This window comes from Xiphophorus maculatus, chromosome 22, assembly GCF_002775205.1.
Source record: "Xiphophorus maculatus strain JP 163 A chromosome 22, X_maculatus-5.0-male, whole genome shotgun sequence".
Lineage (NCBI taxonomy): Eukaryota > Metazoa > Chordata > Actinopteri > Cyprinodontiformes > Poeciliidae > Xiphophorus > Xiphophorus maculatus.
In genome coordinates, this window is record NC_036464.1 from 3,059,506 (window position 1) to 3,076,505 (window position 17,000).

Sequence of the window (17,000 nt, forward strand, 5' to 3'; positions counted from 1 at the left end):
ACCGCGTGGAGGTGCTGCCCCCCTGTGGCCACTCGGTGGTACTGCAGCAGGCTCTACAGTCTCTGATGAAACCCGACCTGCAGAACTCAGAACAGAACCAGCCAGCAGAACTCGTCACAAGCAGTCGTCCGGATCAGAACCTTCGGACTCACCTGCTGTGCAGCGCCGGCACCGACGTCGCCTTCCTGAAGCTGTCTCTGACGATGGAACGCCGCCATGTGTCTTTCTCAGACCGGGACCGGACTGGGGGCCCCGGCCCGGCGCCGAGGGCCGTATCAGAGGACGACTCGGGCCGGGTCAGCGGAGCGAAGCTCAGCTCCAGGATCTGCTTGGCGCTCTCACAGATCTGACTCTGGACAGAGAAACGGGTCAGCGGCGGCCTGGTGCCACGCGGCGGGCCCTCCGGAACCGGCCTACCTGTATCTCGGGGGTGAGCGTGGGCAGGTCGAAGGTGAAGACGGAGGTGGAACCGGAGGTGAGCAGGTCCACGCTGTCCAGGCTGCTGTAGGACGTCCCCTTGGCGCGGTGCGACTCCATGATGTTCTCGAAGTGGCGGCTGAACGAGTCCAGCTGGCTCTCTGACGGTCGCCGGGCAACGACCCCCACCACCGGCGACTTCAGGCCGCCATGGGCCTCGGACGGCGGCGCCGTGGTTCTGGAGAAGGAGACGGGTCAGATCTGAACGGTGGTTACCCTGGAAACCAGAGGCGGACGCCCTCACCCCTTCACCAGCAGACTGAGGACCTCGTCTTCCTCTCTGGCGGCGCGCTGCCGCTGGCGGTCGCCCTGCATGCGGACGCTGGCCCAGCTGGCCACGCCCTCCTCCTCCTCATCTTCCTCGTCCTCCTCCACCTGGCCGTTCTGCTCCCTGAGGCCCGCCGGGTCGAACCTGGACGACCCGTCCTCCGGGCTGAAGCAGGACTTTCCCAGAACGCTGCGGCTGAAACCCGGATCGGCCTCTTCGGCGGCCTCGGCCTCCGCTCGCATCACCTGCAGGGGGCGGGGCGATTATCGCATCGATTATCGAGGTGATGAATTCTGATCAATAAATCACAACCTGCAGGAATAAATGGTTCTTATCGTAGAACCATAAAGCGCTGCGATACAACTTTAACTTCATATCAGCCAGAACCAGTTCACCTCGTCCAGGTCCGTCTGAACTGATTCATTTATCTGAACTGATTCAGTGAACTGATTCAGTAAAGTGAACAGGTTCACCTCGTCCAGGTCCGTCTCCCGGTAGCAGCGCAGCGGCACGGCGTCCAGGTCCGTCTCAGAGTACTTGATGGACCGCCGGATGATGCCGGTCTTTGGGGCGGGGCCTCGGGGGTCAGGGGTCACCAGCTCCACCTCGACCTGCTGGACCTCGTGATGAGAGAGCTTCTGGTTCTGCTGGTCCCGCCCCCTCCTGTGATTGGTCGGCTGCAGGTGGAGGGAGGAGGGTGGGGTGGGGCTGGGCGAGCCGCTGGTCGGTGGCGTGACGAACGAAACGTCTGCAGGAAGAGATTGAATAAACTTTATTAATCCAGGAGGAAACGGCGTTTCAGGCCAAAGAACAAAACAATTCATCCCTCACACAGAGTCCATCGAGTTTCTAGCTGCATGGGTCCCATAATGGGATCCAACATGGGACCCATCGGGGACAGAATGGGTCCCATCAGGGATTGAATGGGTCCCATCAGGGACAGAATGGGACCCATCAGGGACAGAATGGGTCCCTTCAGGGATAGAATGGGTCCCATCGGGGACAGAATGGGTCCCTTCAGGGATAGAATGGGTCCCATCGGGGACAGAGGGCTCTGATTGACCAGCCTGCTCATCCAGACGGACACCATCAGGTCTACAGTTCAGTCACTGAACTGATTCACTGATCTGAACAGATCCTCTGTTCTGAATCAGTTCTTGAACAGACTCCTGGTTCCATTTATCTCACAGATGTTTTAAGGTCCAATGCAACCCGTGCAGTTCTGGTCGGGTCCAACCTAGACCTTCAGGCAGCTGGAGTGGAACCAAACAGGAGGATCAGCTTTAACTCATTCACTGGTGAAACATTCTGCTCAGAACCAAACCGGCCAGCGGTTAAAAGGTCAAAGGTGGCTGGTTCCGTGGGTCCGGCTTGCCAGAACCGTTGAGGCTGGAGTCGCCTGATGGAGGCAGACGGCCTAAATAAAGGCCAGGAAGTGAGCTGGAGATGGAAGGCTAAGCTGCTAATTGGCTTACTGGAAGCTGCTTGTTCCCCAGCTCCTCACTCGGACAGTTACCGGGTTCTGGTTCTCAGTGGTGGGAAGTAACGAAGTACAAGTACTTCGTTACTGTACTTAAGTACAATTTTCGTGTATCTGTACTTTACTTAAGTAGATTTAATAATGGATACTTTCTACTTTTACCCCACTACATTTAACAGTAAGTATCTGTACTTTCTACTTCACTACATTTCTATATAGCGTTTCGTTACTCGTTACATCCAAGACACATTTCAGTTTTTTGATTTGTTCGTTAGTTTGAAAGTATCCAATGGCGAGAGCAGAATCAGTCCGCTGAACCAATCCAAAGCGGGAAAAAACCATTAGGCCCCTCCCTCAAGAAGAGCAGCACAGTACGCAGGACCTGCAGAATCATTAACTCCCAGAATGGAGTCCAAGGATAGTCATCCTCCAGAAGACCTGCCCCACCCATGGCCTTATTTAAAACATTTCTTTGAAATAACTGGGTCAAAAAACGCTTCCTGGAGATTCCAATGCCGCCTTTGCCTTCCCCGAAAGCATGAAATTCTATCTTTCAAAAATTCACCATCAAATTTAAAAAAACATATTGAGGTAAGTTAAGTTGCTAAACGATGTTAAATTAATTTGCGTTAGTGAAGTTTTATGTAATCTTAGCAAGCTTTTTGTTGAACTCGACTGCAGTAAATAAATACGATTACTGTATATTGTTATAAGCTAGCATGAACTTGCAAGTAACAGTGATTACTGCGGTCGTGATCACGTCTCCCGCCATGAATGTTACATATAAGTTGACGCTAAACTCCTTCACGTCCTGGTTATTGAATAAATGTTAGCGCCATTAAAATAATCTCCATGTAACAGTTACAGTCATATTCAATAAATTAGAATATGGGTTCCAATGAGACGCGACATTGGCGGACATTCCCGCCCACAGAGTCAGCCGTACCCCCCCTGCCTGGAAGGTGTTTATTGTCAGCCCCTTTCTGTTAACAGTTCTCTCAAAATAGCTGGCAAAAAAGTTAAGTTCATGTTTTGTTAGGACGAAAGACTAGATGTTTCCAAATCGCTTGATGTTTGTTAGGTCAGTTTAAAGTCCCTTTTTTCAGGGAAACAATTTTCTTTTGAACGTGTTTATTTTGAATTAAATAAAACATTTCAAAGGTATAATAATTTCTCTCATTTTGCCTAATTACATGTAACCCTGCAGGTCATCCCTGGAATTCTGATGCATAGAATAAAATATCTAAATCTAAACTGTCACAGGGGGTAAACTCAATGAAAACATGCTTTATCTGCAGCATTGCTCATTAAAATGGTACATTACTGATTTATTAAAACTAAATACGATAGGTACACTTAATGACATTATATAAGCCGTTAGGTATTATGGTCGGCAAGTACTTTTACTTTTAATACTTAAGTAATTTTAAAAGCTTGTACTTTCTTACTTTTACTTAAGTAAAATAATAATGTGGTACTTTGACTTTTACTTGAGTAAATTTTCATCTGTGTATTTGTACTTTTACTTAAGTACATTGTATGAGTACTTTCTCCACCACTGCTGGTTCTGGTTCTGAAGGTTCTGTCTGATAAGGCACCAGATTCTCTTACCTCTGCTTCGGCGGCCCGGATCCGTCGGGCCTCCAAACAGGAAGTCCCACTTCGCCCTGGCGATCTTCTGGGACCGAGACGAAGGGCTGGACGGAGCGGTCCGGTCCGACTGCAGGAGAGGAACCAGAGACATGAAATCAGTCCGGTTCAATAACGCCTGGTTTAACTGCAGCAGAACCACTAAACTGGACCCGGATCAGTCCGTCTTTAACATTAGGAACCAAGGTCAGTTTTATGAATAATCAGGAAGTTCCCATCATCACAGCTTCCTGTTGAAGGAGAAGGTTCTGAAAGACCCAAAAGAACCAAATAGAACATACAGGAACATCCCAGATCTTTGATGCTAAAGGTCAACAGAACAGGAAACTTCTCATCAGAGGTCAGAGGTCACCACATCAGTGGTGTCCCCCAAGGATCCATCCTAAGACCCACCGATTCAATATCTATAAGGTCCCACTGCCTCAGGATACAACAGGAAATAAGATTAGTTACCGTGACGACACAGATGATACACAGCTCTACATTATGACGCCACCAGGTGACCTTTGACCCCATCCAATCGCTGAACAGATGCTGAGACAGATCAATGTGAGGATAAGCCAAAACTGTCTGAACAGAAACTGAAGTTATTTTTATTGAACCTAAAGAGGAACGATGTAGAGTTATAGATCTAGAGTCAGCTTAAGTTCTTCCAGTTGGAAACCAGAGATCAGGCTGACCTCTGACCTGAACCTTCAGAACCACATAAAGCCGGTTCCACAGTGGGCCTTCTAGCAGCTGCAGAACATTTCCAGGACCAGAGACTAAAGTCTCCGATCAGAGAAACTCATCCAGGCTTTAGTTTCTCTTTAGTGGCTTTGATTCCTGCAATCAGAACCAATCAATCAGGCTCTAGTTCTGCTCTGCATCCCCACAACCAGAACCAAACATGGAGAAGCAGCATTCAGCTTCTATGCACCACTGATCTGGAACAAACTTCCATATTAGTGAATGATGTCTGTCCTGATAGTGAGGACGGACAGCAGATCAGTTGTTGTCCATCCCAACCAGGGCAGTGAGGAACCACCAGGAGGTCCAGCGCTGCTGGCTGAGGAAAACATCTAAATATGTTTTAGGTTTATTGAGATCTGAGATCATGTGACATTATTCTATGACATTCTGCCCAAACACACCGTGGACCAGTCCTGCCTCTCCCGCCCCGTCCAGCCAACCTGCATCCCAGAACCGCCGTCCGTAGTACCGTGGCTGGACTGGCTGGAGGGCTCAGGGGACACGCTGTGTCCCAGACTTCCTGTGACCCCACTGGAGCTGGAGGACAATGTCCCCAGGGGTGCACCGTGATCCTGAGTCTCTTTCTGGTTCTTGGACATTCCTAGAACCAGCAGCTGGCACTCCTGGGCCAGCTGTTTATGGACTCCTCGAGCATCCGGTCTACAGCGCTGATCGCTGCTCTGAGTGTGAACTCCAGAAGACGACTGATGGACAGTTTGTCCTTTGGAGGTCCATCTCCCTGGCGGACACTCTGCCCTCTGGCTGGATGCGTTTCTTCTGGGGACCTCGGGGCTGGATGCTGGTGACCCGTCCAGCAGATCATCATGCTGCCTCTGCTCCAGAACCAGAGGTCTATGGTCTCTGGTGTGTTGAGTCGACTGGTACCGGTGCAAGTTGGACCCATCTTTAGATGGTGACGATGTCCGCATCAGTCGGGGGTCCAGTATGGGCAACCCAGAAGCGGGTACTTGATCCAACTTACTTAGCAAGGCAGGAGACACTGGTGGAGCTCTTTTGGACATCCCAGGAGAAATGCATCCTGGTTTCGTTTGAGGTACCAGTGTTTCTGGTTTCCGATTCTGGTTCCAGTTTTCCATCTGCATAGCCTCAAGGGGAGATTGCCAGAGAGGAGATTCTTTTGGGAACATCCCTGAATGTTTGGGACTCTCAGATCTTACAGAATCAGTGTCAGAGGGAGTCGGAGAGGGGGTCCATTTGTACCGTCTGTCTGCAGAACCAGCAGAAATTCTGTTGGACTCTCCAAGAACCTTACAATCCAGATCAGAGATGGAGTATGGAGAGATGCTCCTCCTGTCACTGATGGGACTGTTTGCATCGCTGGTTCTGCTGCTACAGCGGGACGGATGGTACGGACTCCTACTGCGGGGATCACTGGAGCTGAAGCTCACAGGTTCTGCTGCAGGATGACTGGACCTGGTCCTGGTACCAATATCGTGGTAGGTGCTCCCGGCTTGGTGCTCAGTCCTAAAAGGAATCTCATGCTGAATGTCTGTGGGTCTTCCCGCAGGTAACGGGGGGTGAAATTTATTGGGCAACCTGTGACCGTCTTCATGAAGCCAGGACTTCTGTGGACTTTGAGTAGGACCTTGGGGTCGGGCCATTGAGTAGAAAGATTCTCCCGTTTGAGCACATAAGCGGTCAGACGCAGGACTTCTAGGTAATCCATTCACTGAACCATGACAGAACCTTCGATCCATGTCCAGGAGCTCAGTTCTGGATGGTAGGGTCAGAGTACTGCGGGGCAGGACAGGTGATCCACCCAAAGACCGGCAGCGAGGAGCCTGAGAGGGTCGAGGTAAAGATGGATTGTGGCTCCCTGAAGCATGGCCTGCAAACCTACGTCTTAGTTCTGGAGACCCAAACTCCTCCAAGGCCCGGTGGGTAGCGTCTCTGGCCACTGCATCCATGGTTGCCTTCGATAAGCAGGGTTGCCCCCATGAGGAGTCCCTCCTCGGCTGCTGTTGGTGGCTGTTGCCATGTAAGGTTTCATCGCCATACCACATTGGGTCACTCATCCTCTTCTTCAGATGAGCAGCAAGCTGCTGCCCCTCTGATCTTCTGTTAGGATCCTGTTGGTGTCCAGCCATGCTGCTGACGCTGCTTTTCTCTATGTACCCAAAGGACACCAAAGACATCCGTCCATCTTCATCCACCGTCTCTGGGACCTCACAAGACCTGGGACGGGTGGTGTAGGTGGAGGGCACAGTCAGCCAGTGTGAGGATGTAGAAGATTGAAAGGAGGGATCAAAACTTTCATCCAAAGTTTCCTGATGGTGGAACTGGGCTGCAGAGGAGTGAGGATTCTGGAGCTGGAAGCTGACTGAATGCCTAGAAGAAGACTTAGGGGAGCAGTGGTTCGCCCTCGCCGAACGGCGCGGTATCTCCGGGGAAAGATCTGGACTCCGGTTGGGACTGGACTGGCTGGAGCTCCTTTGGGAGGTAGGGACGAGATCTGGACATTGCAGCATCAACTGGTTGGTTCCACCATCGCCTCGGTCCAGGAACTTCTCGTCCTCTTCCGAAACGGACCGGACTTCCACGTAGAGGTGGAGAACTTTACCTGGCTGAGACATGGTGCCCACTTTAGCAACCTGCTCCTTCCTGCTAGCTAAATACGCAGCAGGCTGCTGAACTTCCATGAACCCAGAAGAACCCTGAAGCCTATGGTGTTTGGTGGAGAGAGCAGCAGGTCCATTGTCCATCAGCTCCTACAACCTGCAGCGAGAAAAACAAACCGAAGGAAAATCCGTCAACATCTCAACTCATCAAGTCATTGAGCTCAAAGTTCTCCGTGTTTGAGACTGAACTAAAATATGTTCTTTAGACCCAGACCTAGACTTCTAATGTCTTAACTAGTGGTTCAAATCCACATGGACCACAGGTTGGACATCGCAGCTGCTTCTCAGATCCTTCACTTATTCACTCTCACTTCCTGTCCAGATCCCTCACTTCCTGTCCACATCCTTCACTTCCTGTCCACATCCTTCACTTTCTGTCCACATCCTTCACTTCCTGTCCAGATCCCTCATTTCCTGTGCAGATCTCTCACTTCCTGTCCAGATCCCTCACTTCCTGTCCAGATACTTTGATTTGACTGACAGGAAGGAAAGCTTATTGTTAACTTTATTTCCTGTGTGACGTCAGAGTCGACGCGTTCTTATCAGACGCTGACCTCTGACCCTGGCTTACAGCCATACAGGTCCCTGACCATTGAGACGGGCCGGAGGTCCAAACCTTCAAGAAACAGGAAGGTGAGGAGTTCAACTCTCCTTAGAATGGTCAGGTACATGAACTGGACTCAAACCGGGTCAAACCAGAACCAAGGTCCAAACAACAAATGGAACCCTTAAGGTGGACTGCAGAGTTCAGACCACCTTAAGAGACACCAGGAAGGTTTGGATCCCAGGAGGAGCAGAAGATTTTCACTGTGTGTGTGTGTGTGGGTGTGTGTGTGTGTGTGTGTGTGTGTGTGTGTGTGTGTGTGTCTGTGTACTCTTGGTCTGATAAGCAGTTAGCCCTACTTTTCTTGGACTCTGCTAATAGGATTCCCTCACCACCCCCTCCTCCTCCCAGCATGCATCATTCAGGGGCTGACACACACACACCCCTACACACACACACACATACACACACCCCTTCGCATGGAGACACACAGGCAGCTGTAACCTTACCTGAGTGTCCTCTGTCCTCACTGCTGCAGTGACGTCTCCTGTGTTGCCGTGGTAACCTCCGTTTCCTCCTTCCTCTCCTCAGTAACCTAGTCTTTCTCGTCCTCTTCGCACTCCTCTTCCTCGCTGAACACTTGTTGTCTGCAGCAGAGCCGGCTCATCGTGGATTTACAGACTCCTCCTCTTCCTCCAGAAGCTGCTAGCTCCGCCCACCTTCGAACCAGCCAATGAGCAACTGGGTTGGCTGCTTCAGCCAATGACTGGGTGGAGGGGGCGGGGCTACAGACCTGATCAGGAAACACAAACACTCTGATCAATGAACCGTGATGTCACTGTGCTGCATTCTGATTGGCTGAGGCCGGCAGAACCAATCAGATGCAAGCTGGCACCAATCAAACCAAACCGAGTCCCTGATTGGTCAGAACGAGACACTACCAACCACACCAGCAGAAAGCAAGCTTACCTGAGATGAGCTGAGGTCAGAGGTCACTGAAGAAAGCTGGAAGTGAAAGCAGATGTCAGGTTGGAGGCTGCTGGTTTCTGTAGAACATCTGATCCCAGATTAACTTTCTCACCGGGGTCACCAGGGTCACCTGGAGCTGCCAGTGTACTCTGGTTACTATGGTGACTCCCTCCTTTCAGGCGCAGCAGGGGCTCATTTGGTTCTGATTGGTTCTTCTGGACCGTAGTTGAGTCATTGCCGTTTGGACCGTTATTCCCTCTGGTCCTGTATGCTTACTTTCACCCAGTTGTTATGACACGTAACCATAGCAACAAAGTATGCCGTTATATTTTTACATCTGCTTATCAAAAACTGAAATTACACCTGAACTTTGACCCCAGATCCTGAGGAGCTTCACGGATGCAGAGAGACGAAGGACGTTAAAAACCATCTCTAACATTTTTCTATCCACACAGATTTAAAGAGGAGCAGCAAAAGCAAAGGAGGTGGATCAGCAGGAATATGGTTTCTGCTGTCAGAGCCTTTTTCTGATTCGCTGCAGCACTGACTGCTACAGGAGATCCTTCCTGCCCACAGCATCACCATCCACACCGACTCTTAAAGTTGACACGAGATAATTTACCTTTGGGGTAAACAAAGAATTGATCAAATAAATAGAATAAAAGCTGAAACTAAAACTTTAACAGAAATTTCCCCCCAAAAATTAAGTTGAATATTGGACAATTAAAAAACAACACAGTAAAAGATTTAAAGAGGAATAACAAATAACTGTAGCATCACCTGAACTAATGATAATTCAGGTGAAATGAGTGAGAGCAGCAGCAGGTGAGGTGAGGAAGAGGAGGAGCAGCCTCAGCTCTTCCTCTGACTGGACCCTGAAACCAGCTGAGCATTATGATCAGAACCAGTCTTCATTAAACACTTCCTGTGGTCATCAGCAGCTCGTCTCTGATTGGCTGAGATCGGACTCGGCGTGTATTGATCTGACTCGAACTGTCCTCTAAAGGTCACTGGACCTCCTGCATCCCAGAACCAGGAGGATGGAGCCGGTCCAGTTCCGCGTCTTTTTATAAATACCATCTGTCTTATTTGTTCATTCATTGTTTTAAATACTATTTTAAAGACGAAGCTCCTCTTTATGGACCATTAAACATTCGTTTCTGTCGCTTCTCAGCTGGATTCGGGAGCAAACATCTCCTTTCAGAAACTGAGCTTTTTATTGTTTTACAGTAATATTCGGAACCGAGCTGCACTATGTGTGCTGTTTGACATTATTCTGTTTAATAAAAGTGTGTTTTATGATTCGGCTGGCAGTTGATCTCTGAATGCTCAACTTTAATGCGGACCTTTCCAGGATCTCCTGGTCGCTGCTGGAGGCGCTCAGCAGGGTGGACCGTCTCTTCAACAACACCAGGGTTTGGAAAAGTGGAAACGTTACTTCCAGAAAAAGTTCTTTAGTGCAGTTAAATCAGCGCCGAATTGTTCCGGAACAACTTTTATACCGACCCAGACTGAACCGGAGTTCTGCCGCAGGTTTAATCTAGTAAACACGAGAATAAACTGAAATCTTGACGTTTTTTAACCGAGTTCCGCGCAGCGGTGTCTTACCTCCAGCAGCGGACAGAAGCTGGGGGCTCAGCGGCTCTCAGCGGCCCCTGGAAGAGCACAGAAGTGCGGACCTGGACTCGCCCTGCAGGTCCATCCCCGATACTGGTGTCGGTACCGCTCAGAGAGGGCAGCTGGGGCAGTAACGGTAATCTGCGTTGCCCCGCGGGGAGAGAGAGCAGAAACCGGGCTGGGAGCGGGAGGACGGCCCGCTGGTTCCGTTAGGCGCCCCGCTGGCCCTCCGCTTCACGCTCTGTAATTTTTATTTGATTTTATTGATATTTTCCAGGCAGCTGCTGCACTTTAGTTTACCTTCTCCACGGTGACTTCAACTTCCGCATCGTTTGAGTGACGTAACGTAACGTCAGGCTGGAACAACCAATCAGAGAACAGAATTTTTTTTTTTTACAGAGAATTGAATTTTTGTTTAGAAAACTGATTCCTGAACAAAAAGTTACGAAACATTTGATTGTTTTCAGGAAGCAGTTCAGAATTTATTAAAAATTAAGATGTTTGGATTCATAACAGGTTAATAATTCATATTTAACTTAAATCCGCCTATAAAAGTGATCCTGGTGGTTTTTCTATGATCTGAATCTGGATTATATTATAATAATTATAAATAATAATTATTATTTTCCTCCTGCAGCCCAGCCTTCAGAAAGCTGCAGTTCCTGCTGAGCTCCAGCAGGGGGCGCTCACCGTTCCTTCAGGATCTGGCTGGTTTTACGTAGAAGATCTTCAACACGATGATGATGATTAATATAATAATAAAATGAAACATATAGAATAGAATAGAATAGAATTACTTTATTCATCCCAGCAGGGAAATTATTTCGCTGTTACAGCATAGAGACAAGACACAATAACAACCACTGAGTAGTAGTTGTAGACAAAATAAAAATATAGGTGTTAAAATTGTGCGATCTACAAAGTAAAATAAATAAAACAAATAACTTTATACATAAATGGGTAAAATAAAAAATAATGTGTGCCTTTTAATATAAACAAACACTACCATTTTATTAACGTGCAAAAATATATTGAAATATTTAATAGTAAAGGGTCAGTTACAGCAAAAAGTAAAAATATAACATCTGCTTATGAGATAAAGTTAAATTTCTGATTATTAAAATGAAGAGGAAGCGTATGTTTCTGTCAGATTCTTTGAAATTATTAAATGAGTTTGTTTTTTTTTTACTCCATTTCATCTTGTGGACGTCATATTTTGTTAGAGTTATACTTATATTTATTATATATTTAATTTGAAGAAAAGCCTGAATTGTTATGACAAAATAAAACTTTATCTTGTTTACAGTGAAGAGCAGAAGTTTTCTGGGAATGTGTTTTTCTGTTCCTGTCCGGATCTCATCTGCAGCCGGTTCTGGTTCTGGGAGAAAAAGATCCGAATGGGAGCAGCTTGTGACCGAAGAGACACAACAGAGAATTGTTTAAGTTTCTCCTCTTCTACTTCTCTCTTGATCTCTGAGAAGAAAGGATTTTCCTTTTACTCCAATTTCCTAAATAAAATGTGCAGAATTTCTCTCAGTGTTTCACTGTTGGCTCATAAGGAAATTATTTTACAATTAAGAACACGGAATATTTGCAATTTTGATCAAATCATTTTCTTTCCAAATTTTTCTGTCAGGATTTTTTGCAGATTCAACCCAAATGTCATCATCAGAACCTCGGCTGGCTGACCTGGGGTCACCTGGGGTCACCTGGGGTCACCTGGGGGTCACCGGGTCACCGCAGCACATCATTCCAGCTTTCTGGTCAGGCTCCTGGTTCTGCAGCCCGACCAGAACCAGCACCAGAACCCCATCGCTGTGAATCTGGTTCCTGATTGCCTGCCTGTCCAGGAAGTGGTCACCCCATCTGGCAGGGAACGTCTCCAGGTTTTCAGCAGGGGGTCCAAGCTGAGGTCCGGGGGCCAGGTGTGGCCCATGGAAGGATCTCAGACCCAAACAACAGAACAGAACCTTTAAAATCTGCATTTTAATGAACAATAAAGTACCACAATCTGCTTTTATGAAATATAAATTATATTTAATGTTTCCCTATTTATAAAAGAAAACTATGAAATGAACTCATAACTTCCTCTGCCTGGTTCTGGTCGGTGTTCTGGAGCTTCCTGCCCGATCCGAAGGATTAAAAACCTCGACTGACTCAGAATCAACATCAACCTTCAGGTATCAGAGTTTCTTCTGATCATTCACTGCACCAATAATCAATATTGATCACAGATTAAGAGTTCTGCTGGCCTGAACGCTCCGATGTTCTGAGTGTTTCCAGAGTTCACGGCGTTCCTGCTGGGAATGTTGCCTCCGGGTTCATCCTGCGCACTCGGCGTACCTCAGCCTGCTCTTCCTGTTCATCTGATCATGTGACTGTTTACCTGACCTCTGACCCGGTGGGTCGGTGCCGCTGTGCCTGGTTCTGGTCGGACCCAGCTGGACCGCAGCGAGGCGACCTGTTGCCTGGAGACGCCTGGTTAAGCGTCTCTCCAGGTGAGATGGAGGTGCCGCTCTGTCGTCCTGGAAACGTGTGGAACATTTCAGAACCACCGACCGGACCTCCAGTTTTATCTGCTGACCCTTTGAGGCCCCCGGCCCCCATGTTGGACACCATGGTATACAAACATGAAAGTTGAAAGTTTTAAACAGAGATTATTCATTTCCGCTTCAGCAGCAGCTTTGATCTCCTTATCAATATTGATCAGAAATATCTGATCAATATCGTTTTCAGTGAAGCAGATCATCATGCTGGTAGACACGTACCGACCGGTGACATCACCAGGTGAGAATGACCGAAACGCCGGGGCTCACCTGGAGGCCCCGCCCCACGGCTTTATAACGAGGCGGCCAGGTGAGACCGCAGCAAACACGCTCTGCTCGGATCGGACCTCCAGGATTTGGTGACGATGCAGCAGATGAACGAGTCGGAGCTCCAGCTGCGGCTGGCGGCGTTCAGCTTCGAGACGCGCTTCGATGAGCGCGGAGCGATCCAGTGGATGCAGGAGAACTGGTGAGAGCTGCTCTTCTTCTGCTTCTTCTTCTCTCGAGTCCCTCAGGGGGGTCAGAGGGTCAGGAGAAGGCACATCTACCTTTTAAAGGTGCTGACTCCATTAAGAATCTCCACAACTTTAAATAATACTGACTTAAATTTAGAACACTACATCCATCTGAAATGATTCGGGTGGTTTAATTACTGACCCAGTCCAGACTTTGTTTCGGCTGACCCACTCGGAACCGAGAAGTCCGTATTAAGACGCAGTTTCACCGAAACTGGTCTGTTTTAATAGAAACTGCTCCAATGAATCAGTTGCTATAACAACACAGTCAATAATCCTCTCGTGTGTTTTCTGTGTTTATGGGCGGGTTGGGGGCCTTTACGGGTCCATTCCTCAAGCCGAATGGAGGAACTGACGTCACTATTTCAGATAAAGATGAAATATATATTAGTAATCGAGGCTGAGAACCGAACTGTCTTAAAATCTGAAAATGTCCCGATTTATGAATGAGGTTCGGTGCTGGACGGATTAAAGGGGCTGGACAGCTTGAGGCGTTATGCAAGCACGTGCGGACAGAAGAAGGCGGCGGCAGGTGAGGGGCCGTTACGTCACAGACCCGGTATGTGGTGATTCGTGGATCCGGTCGGACCGGTTCCTGTCCGGAATGCAGTCCTGATGAAACCTGGACGGAACGTGCTGGAAGGTTCGACCCGCTGGAAGTACATCAAAACATGTTTACAATGTTAGCTAAGCACAAGTCTGACGTCACAGTTTGTCGAGAAGTCACGTGTTGGTGTTTAACAGGATTTTGTCTAACATTTCTTCATGGACAGAACCACCAGAACTTGGTTCTGGTCAATAGCGGGTCGTGTTTCAGAACCTGGAAGGTTTTTCATGGTGTTCTGATCGGTCTCAGCGGGTCTCCTGGTTCTGATGGTTCTAATGATTCTCCTTCTGTCCCGCAGGAGCAAGTCGTTCATGTTCAGCGCGCTGTACGCCGCCCTGGTGTTCGGAGGTCAGCACTTCATGAAGCCTCGGCCCAAACTGGACCTGCGGCTGCCGCTGGTCCTCTGGTCGCTGAGCCTGGCCGTGTTCAGGTAAGAACACCTGGAACCATCTGGCCAAAGTCCATCCAGAACCAGTAGAAACCAGGCGGGACGCCGCCTCCCTCCAGACTACACCCGTCTCCATGGTAACCAGGTTTTGCTTTGGGTCCCCACCCAGATTCCTAGCTGGGCGAGTTACCGCTGCTGACGCATTGCCATGGCAACGGGCCCCACACCTGCAGATCAGGTGTGGTGTGTTTGGAGCGAGTGGAGGCGTCGGCTCACCTGGTTCAGAACAAAGGTTCCTTTCAAAGCGTCTGGAGTCGGTTCTGTTGACCCAGAGGGCCAACCTGTGACCCCGCCTCATTACATTAATATCAACCAGAGGTCCGGCTGGTTCCGATTCCCGCTGGGCGGGTCGGCTGTCGGACCGGTTCTGACATCAGATGATGTGGTGCTGATGCATTCCAGTTGCTGATCCTGTCTCATGGTTCTGTCCTCAGCATCATCGGAGCGGTCCGGACCGGGTTCTACATGCTGCACATCCTGAGCGCCAGCGGCTTCAGACGCTCCATCTGCGACCAGAGCTTCTACAACGGACCCGTCAGCAAGTTCTGGGCCTACGCCTTCGTCCTCAGCAAGGCTCCAGAACTCGGTCAGTTGATCCTCAGTCTGAACGTAAACGGACCAGAACATCAGGGTTCAGTTCTATGAGCTGGTCGGTTTGGGCCACTTTTAATCTGTAGGATGCAAAATGTTCTGGAAGATGAATGTGAAGGTTAATCGGGTCCAAAGCAACTGCATTAATTCTGACCATGTGACCCTCAGCTAGCGGTGGCCACGCCTCCAATAACTCTTAGCTTAGCGCTTTGGCTAACTGTACACGTTTAACGCACTTAGCTTCACCTAAACTAAACTTGACTTGAATTTACTCGACTGTTAAACTTTTAGTTAATCAAAACATCAATTCAGACTTTTATCGACTGTTAGTAATTCAAGTAGATTTTTATATTCATGCTCTTATTTTGAAGGGGTGAAGACGTTAACATATTTTAGTGCTTTAGCATTAGATTAGCTTCCACTAGGAGTAGTGCATTAGCCACTACTGGTGCAGCTTTAGCAGAACTTAGCGCAGTTAAAGTTGCTGAGTCATTAAAGTCTTTTTGTTTCCCGTCTCCAAGGCGACACGGCCTTCGTGGTGCTCAGGAAGCAGAAGCTGCTCTTCCTCCACTGGTACCACCACATCACGGTGCTGCTCTACTCCTGGTACTCCTACAAGGACATGGTGGCCGGCGGCGGCTGGTTCATGACCATGAACTACACCGTGCACGCGCTCATGTACAGCTACTACGCCGCGCGCGCCGCCGGATTCTGCGTGCCCCGCCCCTTGGCCGTGGTCATCACCAGCGCCCAGATCGCCCAGATGGCGATGGGGCTGACGGTGAGCGGCCTGGTGTACCGCTGGATGCAGCAGGGCGACTGTCCGTCCCGCATGGACAACATCACCTGGGCCACGCTCATGTACCTGAGCTACCTGCTGCTCTTCTCCAACTTCTTCTACCAGACCTACCTGCGCCGCGCAGCCAAGGCCAAGAGCCAGTAGGACCCGCCGGACCGGAGGGCGGCGCCGCTGAGCCGACCTGACGCCACTGCAGCAAACGAAGGGAAACCAGAGTCTGGGAATGAAGGAGCGCTTCAGGACCCGCTGGCTCCTGGCTGCAGGTCCAAAGATGGTTCTGATCCACAGACACAAACATGAAGCTCAGCTGCTGAGTAGAGGTCCGGAAATATTCACCATGTTTTCACTAAATTTATCAGCTTTGGACCCAGAAAATGTTCTGAACCATTTTTACCTTCAGCCTCATTTCAAAAATATTTGAAATATGTAAAAAAAAAAAATTAGAATCTGAACCATTAGAACCCGTCTGGTCCGATACACTGGTTCTACTGGTTCCGGCTGAACCCAGGTTGGCGGGAGAGAGTAAACCGGGTCAGAACTGGAACTTAAACTTTTACTTCTGTAAATATTTCCATCAGTTTGTCTTTAACATGTCAAACTTGTGATTCTGGAACCGATCCAAAAGAACCGGTTCAGATCCAGCTCAGTAACTCGCTCCAGGTGTTTAACCAGGTATGAAGGCAGCTGATTGGCTGCTGGAAGGTCGCATGTCTCACGTGACTAAACTCATCCTGTTGGAGCTGGTTCTGGTCGGTGTGATTGTGGAAACGGGTCGGAGTTCTGGAGGAAACCAGCAGCTGGTTTCCATGACGACGATGATCTTCCACCAAATGATCACCGGGACGTTTTCCTGGGAGGGAAGTTGGGATATTTATGACTATTTATTGTTTAAAAATGTAATAAAATGACTTTTTCAATTTGTACATTTTGGGTTTTTTCTGGTTTGGTTCATCTGCATGAAACAGAATCTGGGATCATTAGAAATATTTTCAGGATCTGGAGCCAGATCCGGATCTAAACCCGATCAGTGCAGAGATCCAGTCAACCTGCAGCTCTTAGTTTAAATCTGAAGAAATGAACTTTTTGATTATCCAGCAGAACCGACTCAGGAGAAAAAC

The 17,000-nt window shown here is 48.8% G+C and overlaps 2 protein-coding genes across 4 annotated transcripts in view; one reads left to right on the top strand and one right to left on the bottom strand.

The window, feature by feature from the left end:
• Positions 1–10,355, bottom strand: part of LOC102219193 (PH and SEC7 domain-containing protein 1-like) — a 45,104-nt gene extending 34,749 nt beyond the window's left edge. The window contains exons 1-9 of one of the 3 annotated variants that reach the window (XM_023327652.1): positions 8,872–10,355; positions 8,760–8,795; positions 8,300–8,509; positions 5,009–7,343; positions 3,837–3,945; positions 1,219–1,493; positions 722–990; positions 418–655; positions 153–352 (exon numbers count right to left, since the gene is read on the bottom strand). In XM_023327652.1, coding sequence (XP_023183420.1) covers positions 153–352; positions 418–655; positions 722–990; positions 1,219–1,493; positions 3,837–3,945; positions 5,009–7,330 — 3,413 coding nt within the window. In that variant the 5' untranslated portion in view covers positions 7,331–7,343; positions 8,300–8,509; positions 8,760–8,795; positions 8,872–10,355. Of the gene's footprint in view, positions 1–152; positions 353–417; positions 656–721; positions 991–1,218; positions 1,494–3,836; positions 3,946–5,008; positions 7,344–8,299; positions 8,584–8,759; positions 8,796–8,871 lie in introns of those variants that run through there. The other 2 variants (XM_023327651.1, XM_023327653.1) reach the window with 2 other exon arrangements.
• Positions 10,356–12,479: 2,124 nt separating this feature from the next.
• LOC102221879 (elongation of very long chain fatty acids protein 6-like) lies at positions 12,480–16,805 on the top strand. Its single transcript, XM_023327571.1, has 5 exons — positions 12,480–12,556; positions 12,660–13,391; positions 14,343–14,474; positions 14,927–15,078; positions 15,605–16,805. The coding sequence occupies exons 2-5, from the start codon at positions 13,288–13,290 to the stop codon at positions 16,024–16,026; spliced, it is 810 nt and encodes a 269-aa protein (XP_023183339.1). The 5' UTR covers positions 12,480–12,556; positions 12,660–13,287; the 3' UTR covers positions 16,027–16,805.
• The last annotated feature ends 195 nt before the right edge of the window (positions 16,806–17,000 follow it).

Coding starts and splice junctions, on each gene's coding strand:
- LOC102221879 (XM_023327571.1), top strand. CDS start 13,288: ATGCAGCAGATGAACGAGTCGGAGCTCCAGCTGCGGCTGGCGGCGTTC. Junction 14,475..14,926: donor CTGAGCCTGGCCGTGTTCAG/GTAAGAACACCT, acceptor TTCTGTCCTCAG/CATCATCGGAGCGGTCCGGA. Junction 15,079..15,604: donor CAGCAAGGCTCCAGAACTCG/GTCAGTTGATCC, acceptor CCCGTCTCCAAG/GCGACACGGCCTTCGTGGTG.